Source organism: Chlorocebus sabaeus, chromosome 13 (genome assembly GCF_047675955.1).
Source record: "Chlorocebus sabaeus isolate Y175 chromosome 13, mChlSab1.0.hap1, whole genome shotgun sequence".
Classification (NCBI taxonomy): Eukaryota; Metazoa; Chordata; class Mammalia; order Primates; family Cercopithecidae; genus Chlorocebus; species Chlorocebus sabaeus.
The window spans coordinates 58,504,774-58,516,270 of record NC_132916.1 but is presented as its reverse complement, the minus strand read 5'-3'; the positions used below and the strand labels follow the sequence as shown (position 1 = coordinate 58,516,270).

Below are 11,497 nucleotides of genomic sequence, written 5' to 3'. Positions count from 1 at the left end.
TGAACTACTAATATACATAAAACTACAGATGGATATCAAAACTACGCTCAGTAAAAGACGCCTTACACAAGGCTGCATTCTCTATGGTTCCATTATATGAATGAAGGTTTAGAAGAAGCAAAGGTAATCTATGTGGAAAAGTATCAGAAAATTGGTTGCTTCTGGAACATTTTTTGTCTCAAGAAAAAGAACCTAAACAAGTATTGAACTCTATTTAATAATATGCATTCTGAAGTATTTTAAACTTACTTTGATATGTATAAAGACTAATATGGATCGAAAGATGGATAGAAGAATTATTATATATAGAGGTGAATGAGCAAACATGGTAAAATGTTGAGTGTAGGTTTTCCTGTGGGATTCAAAATTTTATAATTCAACATTGGAAAATTTTTTGATCTTGGAAATGTTTCATAAGCTTCTTGGTTTCAATTTCTGCAAAATGGAAGTAACAGTATTTACTTCACAAGGTTGTTGTGAAGCTTTTAAAAAATTGCCATGAAAATAGGCATGCTCTATGGTAGATGTTTACATGCCCTGTGAATTTGCTTGTCTTCTCTTTCATCCCTTCTTCCCTGCTGTGCCAGTTTATAAGTCAGGATAGGTGATTTTGGATTTCGTAGCATTGCCTATGAGCAGTAGTCTAAAGTGGTATGTAGCAAAAGTATTGGGGTTATGAAGAATGAACTGTCTGCTGTCTGCTGATTATGTATTCCTTGAGTGGAGGAACAGATTTTAATAATGGAAGTGGCTCAAACTCCAGAGAAGTGGGATAGCCTGTGGTTATACTTGGTCTAAAGGAATTGGCAGAAAGCAGAGAGGAAGGACAAAATGTTATAGGCAATCATCATATGGATTTTCACATTTAAAAACTAAATAGTTATTTAGCTCACTAAAAGCTCTATTTGTAAGCACTCATTTATCTAACAAATATTTATTAAGTGTCTACTTCATGCCTGGCATTGTGCTAGGAGCTGGATGAATGTGCAAGATAGAAGAGGCTCCTGCCCTCTTGGAGCATACATTCTAGTATTGCTAAAGTTTATTGGATTTACAGGGATCAGTCTGTTAGCCAGCAAATACTATTTGCTGAGTGCCAGACACGCAGAATACTATAATAAAGTAAACAAACACAGTCCATACTCTCACAAAGTTTGCAATCTAGTAGAAAAGGCAGATTTAATCGAATCACTGCATGTAACTGTATCAAATACACTATAGTGTGCAAAAGACTGGGAAGGAGAAGTACAGGGTTCTTAACAGAATTGAGGCAGAGTTCCCCCCCTCTAGTCTGGGTGAGAAAAATTTTCTCCCCTAAACTTTTCTCTGAGTTAAGAGATTGAGGTAAGTACAAACAGAGCTTGAGACAGCCCAGGTCAGGTCACCAGCAGAATAAAGAACAAAAGTAGGAGCACCAGGAGGTGATGTTGTCAGTTGCATTGCTGAGCATTCTTTTTGAATCCTGGTTGGCTTACTATGCCTGTGGATCTCCTGTACGGTTTGGCTACACAAAACAGAGTGAGAACTGTGGGACTGCTTTTAACCATAGTAAAGTATTCTGGAATTAGGTTTGTCTTCTGCCTAGTCAAGCACTATAGCAAACACTCCCATGGGGCCGAGAAGCTGCTAGAAACACAGGTCGTGGGATAACGAAACAAAGCAATGATACAACTAATCCATTGCAAGAACATTTTACCCCTAATGAGATCATTGGTTCTGAGCAGAAAGAAGTGAGAAGCCAAGAGAATATAGAGAACTTATGGGAAGCATGGGTCTCACAGATAGAAATTGGGACTCCTATATAATTGTAATGTACCCTGGAAACTAATAAAATGAGTTGCTTCAAACCATCATTGCATTACACATTCTTTAGTGGGGACACTGATGTGTGGGATTCTGAACTTCTTACCCTCTTAATCAGAAGGGGCCTGGATTATGCCTGGAGGACTTCCATTTTCCAGCACTATCAGCAGACATACAACGGGTACATAATAAATAATAGTTGAATTATTATAGGTTTGTTTCCATATGCTACCTGTTTCCCTGAAACATAAGAAAAATATATAATTATCTAGTGATGAGCAAAGGAAATGTACAAATAAGTGAATTGAGAGCTTTGCGGTGATTCAGCTAAAATGTTGAAAGGAAGTAACAAAAATTTAGCTTGTGCTTATACAAGCACAAATTTGTTTTCCTGTCCAGAGAAATGCCTAGGACTAAAAGCCATATTTCATGGCATCTTCTTAAAGTCAGGTAGGTCTGAATGTGTAGGAAGCCAAGAAAATCAGAAAAGGACAAGGCTGGGAAGTTAGAATATAGGAGAGTTACAGTTTTAGACTTCCTGGATTCATAATCTCAGCTCTACCACTGATTAGTTGTGAGACTGTAGGCAGGTTACCCAACCTCCATTTCCTCTTCTATAATGTTGGTACCTGCTCAAAGTCATCATTTGAGTTATTGCGCTTAGCACAATTTCCGGCACATAAGTGCTCCATACATGTTAGTTTTTATTCCAAATGATTTTTAAGATGATCTCAATTTCCTCTATGAGGTTTTTTTTTTTTTTTTTTTAAATAAACATGATTTGTTGAATGAATAACTGAAGGTAAAATGTCATAACCTTGTAAGATTTTTTAAATAAATATGTTCACAAATCAGAAAAAGATCCTCTCATGCCCTGATTTTGTTTGAGATTACATGACCACCCCACCCACACAATGGGTCACTTAGTCTGGCCTCTCTGAATGGGGAGTATCCTCCTCCTACCTAGGCAAACATGAAATCTAATAGAAGATTCAGTGTTAATTTGTCTCTTAAAGACAATTCTGCATTAAAAAATGGATTACTTTGCTATAACCTCAGCATATAAAAAGTCTAAAGAATCTGCGCATTCTGAGTTTGTGTATTCTTGATCTCAGGCTGTGATTTATCTGACAGGCCTTGGAGAGAAAGATACAGGCATTTGCCTAGATGAAAATCAGGTTGAAACAATAAAGGTATTTTATGCTTTGTGTAAGCTGGTAAATACCATGACTTTTGGAATAACAGTCTTGCTGAAAAATTGACACACTTTCCCTTCTGGTATGTCTTTGCATAAATTGTTCCTCTTTCTGCAAGATTAACTGATACCATCTGCGAGTATTCTATCCCCACTCTCAGCTTGCATTTAAATCTGCATGTTTCTTTTCTCTGCCTCTTTTCAAAGGTGCTAGAGTACAAGAGCTACCCTTAGCTAATGGCCAAATACTCCGTCTGAGCTCCCTTTCTTTTAACCCCTTGCTTCCAACTCTGCATCTAAAGGCAAAAACAATCCTCTGACTCACGGCCCTCCCCCTGCCTGTGATAGGCTGCTTGGAATAGCAACAGCCTGTGTCACCGAAAAGGGCAAAGCCTTCGGAAATAGAAACAAAGTTGGTCACAAATCACATTAGCTTTGCCCGAAGTTTTTCCCCACACTCTTCTTTAGCATGCTATTATGGGGAAAGTGACCACTCCTGGGAGCGGGGGTGGTCGGGGCTGTTCGGTGGCGGGGGAGCGGCTGTAACTTCTACGTGACCATGGTACCTGTTGAAAACACGGAGGGCCCCAATCTGCTGAACCAGAAGGGGACAGCCGTGGAGACGGAGGGCAGCTACCGAGCCAGCGGCAGCCGGCATCCTCCCTGGGCGAGAGGTAAAGTGAACCTGCGGTGCTCGGGTGACCGCAGAGAAGCAAGCTGTACTCATCTCCCGAGTGTACTGTCTCCTGAGTCTGCGTGTGTGTGTGTGTGTGTGTGTGTGTGTGTGTGCGCGCGCACGCGTGTGGGCGCGTTGGATGAGTGGAGAGAAGGGGACAGGGTCTGGTGGGACGTGGGATAGCTCTGAGCTGTAATGTTGTGAAGATCGAAGTCTTGGTGGAACCTTATGTGCCAAGAAAATACAGGTTACACATTCACCACCGGTATGATGGATCCCCTTAATTGTGTTTACATAATACAATGTATGAATCTTTTTCATATTGGAACGGTCCACCGGCAAAGATAGTCTCATTTGTAAACACACACAGGCACACGCACGCCCACACTTTTTCATTTATTGTCACAAATGGACACCGTGTAACCAGTTGACATTATAACCACTGTTTTGAAAATCAGTATTTTAAACAGGCTTCATAAAATTATTAGTTATGTAATCAATGAGAACACAAACTTCCTTTTTAAATTCCCAGCACGTTTGCGATGAATTTGAGCGTTATTCAGAGCCTGAAACGCTTGCTTTGCTGGGTTCTGCCTTCTTTTGAAACTGGCCTTGCAAACTGGGGTTTGTTTGCTATGTTGTCTTTCTGAAGGTGAAATTTGGAAAAGTTTTAATTCATTTAAGCCATCTTTGATAAATCAGGGGCTGGTCTTCCCTTCCACATTTACAATTCCCACAAATACATTGTACGCTTTTTGCTGCCTCTTCCTGTTCATTTAGTTTGTGCTGAAAGGAATTGAAAGTAATTGTAATATGAAATGACAACAAACACAGATAATCTTCTCTTTCCTACTACTTTCCTCAGCTCTGTATTCTTAATCAGATATTACATTCCCAAGCAGCATATATAAATTTCATGCAAAATCCAATACATTAAATGATACAAAAGACATCTGCCTTTCTCTTGGGAATGGTCCTAATACTGATGTTTGCCTTGTGGGTTTGTCTGATCCTGGGGAATTGAACCTGTGACCCCTAACATCGAGGCATGAAGCGGCCCTCTTCAGGAGTGGAGAAGTCCTCCATCTTCCATGTCTTCATCTCAGTCTTCTCTTGCTTTCACACTTCTCGTCAAGAATGAGGCTGGGCATGGTGGCTCATGCCTGTAATCCCAGCACTTTGGGAGGCCGAGGTGGGCAGATCACCTAAGGCCAGGAGTTCAAGACAAGCCTGGCCAACAGAGTGGAAACCCTATCTCTACTAAAAATACAGAAAAATAAAAAAATTAGCTGGGCATAGTGGCACATGCCTGTAATCTCGGGAGGCTGAGGTATAAGAATCGCTTGGAAGTTACAGTGAGCTGAGATCACGACACTGCACTCCAGTGTGGGTGACAGAGCGAAACTCTGTCTAAAATAATAACAATAATAATAATAAAAGAATATCTGGGGTCATCTTTCAATATGGCCTGGTGTCTCTTATGCAGAGGTACCCTTTTCCCTAAGTGTTTGCTACTCATTGGCCCACAAGTTCCCTCAGAGCAGGCAAGGGACACATATTTGGAGATAAAGGGAAAGAGTTGCAAAGTTCTTTTCTCCAAATTCCTGGAAACATGAGCTGCAGTGTAGACTGCAGAGCAAGCTGAGGTGGTGATGTTAACAAAAGGACTCACTAAATAGAGTCAGTGATAATGTCACAAAGAAGATGAAAAGAAACTGCCTAGGAAGTCCTTTTGTAGTAACCATTAAGAATGGACTGTTTATTTTGATATGGCTTTGAAGGTACAATGTGCTCTTAATAGCTTATATTGTACAAATTCACAATTATCCAGAAGAAAGATAATGTGTACTTACATTTACAATAGTTGGTTACATGCATAAAATTCAACTTAAAGTGCAGCTGTTTTCGTTGTTGTAAGGAAATAATAAATGAATAAGTACCATAAATTATCTTTCAAATTTATTTTTAAATTAACTTGCATTATGTAGAAGAGAAAGCCTAAATGTTTCCTTAAAATGTCGGATGAATATAACTTCGATTTGTGCTATATATAATATGCATTTAGATGAATGCAAACCTTTTTTTCCTACTTTTGTAAATCTTCTTAACTTGTCTTAAATGTCTTTTGGCACCTGAAAGCAATTATACACACATATGTATAAATGAATGCAAAATGCAGACTTGCTGTATGGTTTTCATAAGTTACTCAAAGTCTCCATTCGTTAATACTGGGATGGTATCTTCATCTATTTTATGAAGGTGTTGAGATTTAATGAGATCATATTTGTCAAATACTCCTTTTGGCTTCTTCATATTTTCAACTTCTATAGTTGCTTTCATCTAAGAAATTCAGAGTATTTAAATTATGCTCAACAATGATCATAATATGTCTGCATTTGAAGGTAGCAAGCTTTTCTACCTTCCTAGATGGAAAAATCAAAGCACAAAGAGGAATGAGTTATATAACTCAGGACAAGGTAATTAAATCATGTGAGATACTGAAAAACAAAGCAAAACCAACCCCCTAAGGTCTGCAGTTGAACTCCCTTGATGCTACTGTGCACAGTGAAAAATTTTGGCAGGTCTTTCTTGACTAACCCTCTTTAACTGAAAAGAATGTTTTGTTCTGGTGACTAGAAGCTAATGAACTTAATTCATTTTCAATAAGCTATGACTCAAAGTGGTTACATTTTTAGTAAATTTTTTCAGCTTTCATGGACATGTTCCAATTCATCTTAGTATAGGGCAGGATTAAGCTCAGTTTGAAATTCTTGTGCCTAGAGTTGACAACAGATATAAGTGAAGTGAGATACTAGATGGATGGAGCAACTCACACAAGGGAAACCTGAGGTCAGAAGATGTGTGATTGGCCCAAGGTCACACAGAGGATGGTGCAGAACTGACCCTGGTGGCCTCTGGCCCAGGAGATTCAATACTGACTTCTTCAGCTTCCAGGTTTCCTTTATTTCATGATCCAAACAATTGGCTATGGAGAGGGTCCTCTTAAGTTTCCCTTCACCCCCATCTGCCCAAAGGTTCAGAAACCGGGAACAATATTTACCGTATGAGTGCAGGTTGTCAGCACTGCAGAACTCTCTGGCAGTGGGACGCAGAACATGAAGAACGGGACTCATGAACCCAGCTGAAAGGACTGTCCTTCATCCCCTCTGAAGATGCCCCATTCTGAAATTTAAGAAATACACACTTCTGCTCAGCAGATGAGCACTCTAAGGCCGTTGTTCTGAAACACTTTTAAAGCTGTGAACTCCTTTTTCCTAAATGGAAGCTGGGCAGGTGGTGAGTATATAAGATGGAAGTGTAACTATTTTCCTGCTGAGTGCTGGTCTCGTCTCCCGAGTTTAGCTTAAACTGGGCCCCCTGGAATTTCATCCGGCCAGGCTTTCTCAGGCTTCGTCAGTCAGCTCTAGGGGAAGTCAACTTGTAAAAGAGATGGAGACTTGGAAACAAACTCATCCTCAGGGAAGAGAAAGTCAGGCCAACCAGCTTGAGCAGAGGTCAGAGCTTTGGTTGTGAGAAGACAGATTCTAGTAAGAGGCCAGTTACCTTGGGCAGACCCAGGCATCTCAGAGTTTTTGATGCTGGGCCATTCCCATTTTTCCACACTTTCTATATATTATAAAAAAAATCAAGCATCAAAACCCGTGACAAAAATTATAGTGCTTTAAAACCACATGTATTTAACAAGTCAATATCTGACAACAATGATGGTAATACGCATTTCCAAGAAAATAACAAGTGTTTTTTTGTTGTTTTGTTTTTTCTGAGACAGAGTCTCGCTCTGTCACCCAGGCTGGAGTAAGGTGGCACGATCTCAGCTCACTGCAACCTCTGCCTCCCGGTTTCAAGTGATTCTCATGCCTCAGCATCTCAAGTAGCTGGCTACTTTTTGTATTTTTAGTAGAGATGAGGTTACCATGCTGGCCAGGCTGGTCTCCAACTCCTCACCTCAGGTGATCCTCCTACCTTGGCCTCCCAAAGTGCGGGGATTAGAGGTGTGCTCCACAGTGCCTGGCTGGAAATGACAGGATTTTTAGACATGTTCATTTATGGAGGACCACTTGCTCTTCTATGTGGTCACGAGACCAGATTTAAACATAAACATCTCCCCTTTCAGTCCAGTCAGCGTATCTCTGTGACTGTACATTTAAAATCACTTGGAAATCACATCAAAAGTCTAGATTTGAGGCTTTTCACCACTCTGAGTATTGGGCAAATGGCTCCTCTGGGATCTCCTGGGAAGGGAAAAGGCTGTCAACATGGTGGGAGATGTTTCTCTGCAAACTCTGGGTGCTATGCGTCATACGCAGCAGTGGTCCTGCTCCTCTCTAAGGACGTGTCACCCAGAGAGAGCAGAGAGGTTGCCACAGACCCCCTCCCAGGCTCTGAAGCAGCAGCAGACACATGCTGCAGGAAGCCTGCCCTGCCAGGGCCTGGCAGACCCAGACCAAGCCATCCTGAGAGCAGCCAGCCAAGCGGTGGGGCCCCCCTGAGCAGGCTGAGATTAGCTGGTGCACACCAACATGCCTGAACCAGTTTTTACAGCCATTCGGATAGGTCGGTGCCTCTGTTCTAGTTGCTAAATATTCTCAACATCACCTTTCTCTCTGTCAGATTACCAACAGTTGCTGAGGCAGCTGAGAGCCCAGGAATAGGCCTGGTGGTAGCTGATAGGACCTGAATATGAGCCCAGAGGGTATCTTCCTTGTGAATTCTCAAGAGGGTGGTCTTTAGTGGTCTAGGACTTGCACTAGTTGGTAGAGACAGAACTCAAAATATACTGAATCTACCTTGGAGCAGCCGAAGGGAGCTGAGATTTGCATGTGTATACAAAAGATGAATCCACCAATTTTAAAATGCAATTTTTAATTGTTGTAGGTATGTAGGATTTTATTATCATTCAAGAATAGTTCGTCTTTGAATCATGGTTTCATAGGGAGCATTTTCTCTGTACTATCTAGCCTTTGGGTTAAAAAAGTTCTGAGAGCTCTAAAAGGCCCTCCACCACTATGCAACAGTTGAAACAGCTATTTACTCAGTGTATGAGCAAAAACGAGTTATATAAGATTTTAAAATTGAGTAGAGTCAGAGCTCCTTCATTCAGTTTTTTTTTCTCATGAACAGTTTTCCCCAGAAGGATGAGGTATTGAAAACATTAATGCAATGGAAGCCACTTAAAAGATACTAAGTTATGGTGATGAGAAAGGAAAAGTTGGAACTGGCTCCTTCCCAAGAGGCTATTTGACCAAATATCAAATGTGGATGATTTCTCATCCCTTCTTCCCTTCGAAAGTACTCAATCTCAGTTAACGTCACTGAACATGACATCCTCAAAATAATTCCCAGCTGAAACTGAGTCAAGTATATTACCATTAGAGTAAGTCATTAATTCAAATTTTTTTTCTGTATTATTTTGTTTTGTCTTTGCACACTGGTATCATTTTTCTTCCCATGTTATAGTACACTTACTTATTCATTTGCTAAATGACTATGCCTCAGTAATATACTAATCATTCTTTTTAAAAATTTAAGACAGAGTTTTGCTCTGTCACCCAGGCTGCAGCACAGCCTCAGCTCACCGCAACCTCTGCCTCCGGGGTTCAAGCAGTTTTCATGCCTCAACCACCCAAGAAGCTGAGATTACAGGCACTCACCACCACACGTGGCTAATTTCTGTAAATATATTTTTTAGTAGAGACAGGGTTTCACCATGTTGCCCAGGCTGGTCTCAAACTCCTGGCTTCAAGCAATTCACCCGCCTCAGCCTCCCAAAGTGCTGGGATTATAGGCGTGAGGCACCGCTGCCCACCTAATTATTCTAAACTACTTAGTAGAAATAATAATAAGACTAAAATAATTTATTACATCATTCTAGTTTTAGGAGATTTCATTATTTTTGAACAATGATTTATTTCATACTGTTTTGCCAAAATTCCACGTAGAAAAATGCAATTCTTTGTTTGACTTTCAGGAATATATTTTTTAAGTAAAGCAAGTATAATTTAATTTTAAACTGTTAAATTGTGATTGCCTTGGAAGTAGCTGTTTCTCAGACAACTCATGACTCAGGTCTGCCTGGCATCCCTGGGCTCTGGAGCTGTTAGCAGTGTCCATTACTATTTTATACAAAATGTTTTGCTCCCACACACATCTCCACACTTCATGGAAGTCAGCGTTGGGAGTCATGTGTAATGCTAATTAAAAAGCCATAATAGCTTAGCTTCAGATGTGCAAAGTTTTTAAGAATAGGGGAAACGGAAGTTGTAATTAGGGTCAATTTGTGTGGTGAGAGCACATCCTCACACTAATGAAATGTTTTATTTATATTGGGAAACTAAGCTGCAGAAACCTTCAGGCAAAATCACAGGAGGAATTTTTCATGCTGCAAGCCTAATTATGTAGGTACTGCCAATTTTGAAAGCAAAGGAATTCAAGAATTTATGAAAGACACAATTGTTATGCTGGAAATAAGGTATTATTTTATTTCTGTTGCTATCAGTAAAAGGCTGTTTCAAAGCTTTACCTCTGTATTATGAAGATTTTACCTTCTAGATTCAGATTAAAGGAGCTTTTGTTGAATGATTCTTGTGGGCCAAGTGGTCTATTACTGTAATCCCTTCAGATCTTTACAACAACCCAGTGAGGCACCCCAGTTCACAGATATGGAAACTGAGGCTAAGAACAACAGCCAACATTTACCAATCACTTATTACCAAGTACCAGGGACTCTTCTGTCTCATTCATTCTTATAACTCTACGGAGGAGGTAATATTATTATCTTTATCTTGTGAATGAGGACACAGAGAGCCACAAACTTTAAGGGACTTGTCAAAGTCTAGCCGGTAACTAATTAGGTCTCTGATTCCACACTGTCCTTCACCTTTAAGCCCAGGTTCCTCCTGGAAAGAAGCAAAGGGACTTGTCCTGGGTAACACAGATATTAGAGGACAGCACAGTGATCTGAACCTCACTTTCCTAAATCCAGTCCAGGTTTGCTCTCTTGACCAATATTACCAGCCAGCATTGATGTTTCTACTTTCTGATCTGTGAATTTGGGTTCCAGTTACACTCATTTCAGGACTTGTTTGCATTCTATTTTAGTTAATTCCCTAATTTTTTATGTAACTTGTATTTTTCTATAAGATTATACGTTTCTGGATAAAATATGTATTTCATGCACCTATCAGAGCTCTGAGCTGACTGACAGTGCTTGGAAAGTTCTGCGCGATTCATAATAGGCTGGAATCATGCCTTTTTCTCTGTATTTCAAGCCTAGGCATGAGGGATCACATCCATGCGGCACAAGTACCACCTTCTAGTGCCATTAAATCCAGATGTAACCTAGGAAACATCTCAACACGATGCTGCCAGCAACCACGAAGGCTGATTGCAGTAGCCATCAGATGAAACTTGCCTGCCAGACAATGCTGGCACATAGTACATGCTTAATTGTTGAAGGAGTCAATGAGTAAAGAAGCGATTGCTGAACTAAAGAGCATTTTACTTCTGCAAATACATATTGAGTACCTACTACATGAGAGGCACAGTGCTGGATGCTTCAGGGTTAAAAAAATGTATCTAAGACATTATTCTTTTTTTTTGAGACGGAGTTTTACTCTTGTTGTCCAGGCTGGAGTGCAGTGGCGCTATCTCGGCTCGCTGCAATCTTCTCCTCCTGGGTTCAAGCGATTCTCCTGCCTCAGCTCCCGAGTAGCTGGGATTACAGATGCCTGCCACCACATCCTGCTAATTTTTGTATTTTTTTTTTTTTTTTTTTTTTTTTTTTTTTTTTGAGACGGAGTCTC

At 40.4% G+C, this 11,497-nt stretch overlaps 1 protein-coding gene across 1 annotated transcript in view; it reads left to right on the top strand.

The window, feature by feature from the left end:
- The first annotated feature begins 3,400 nt into the window (after nt 1-3,400).
- Nucleotides 3,401-11,497, top strand: part of SLC2A12 (solute carrier family 2 member 12) — a 65,739-nt gene continuing 57,642 nt past the window's right edge. Inside the window, exon 1 of the mRNA XM_008006976.3 lies at nt 3,401-3,672. Coding sequence (XP_008005167.2) covers nt 3,558-3,672 — 115 coding nt within the window. The 5' untranslated portion in view covers nt 3,401-3,557. The remainder of the gene's footprint in view (nt 3,673-11,497) is intronic.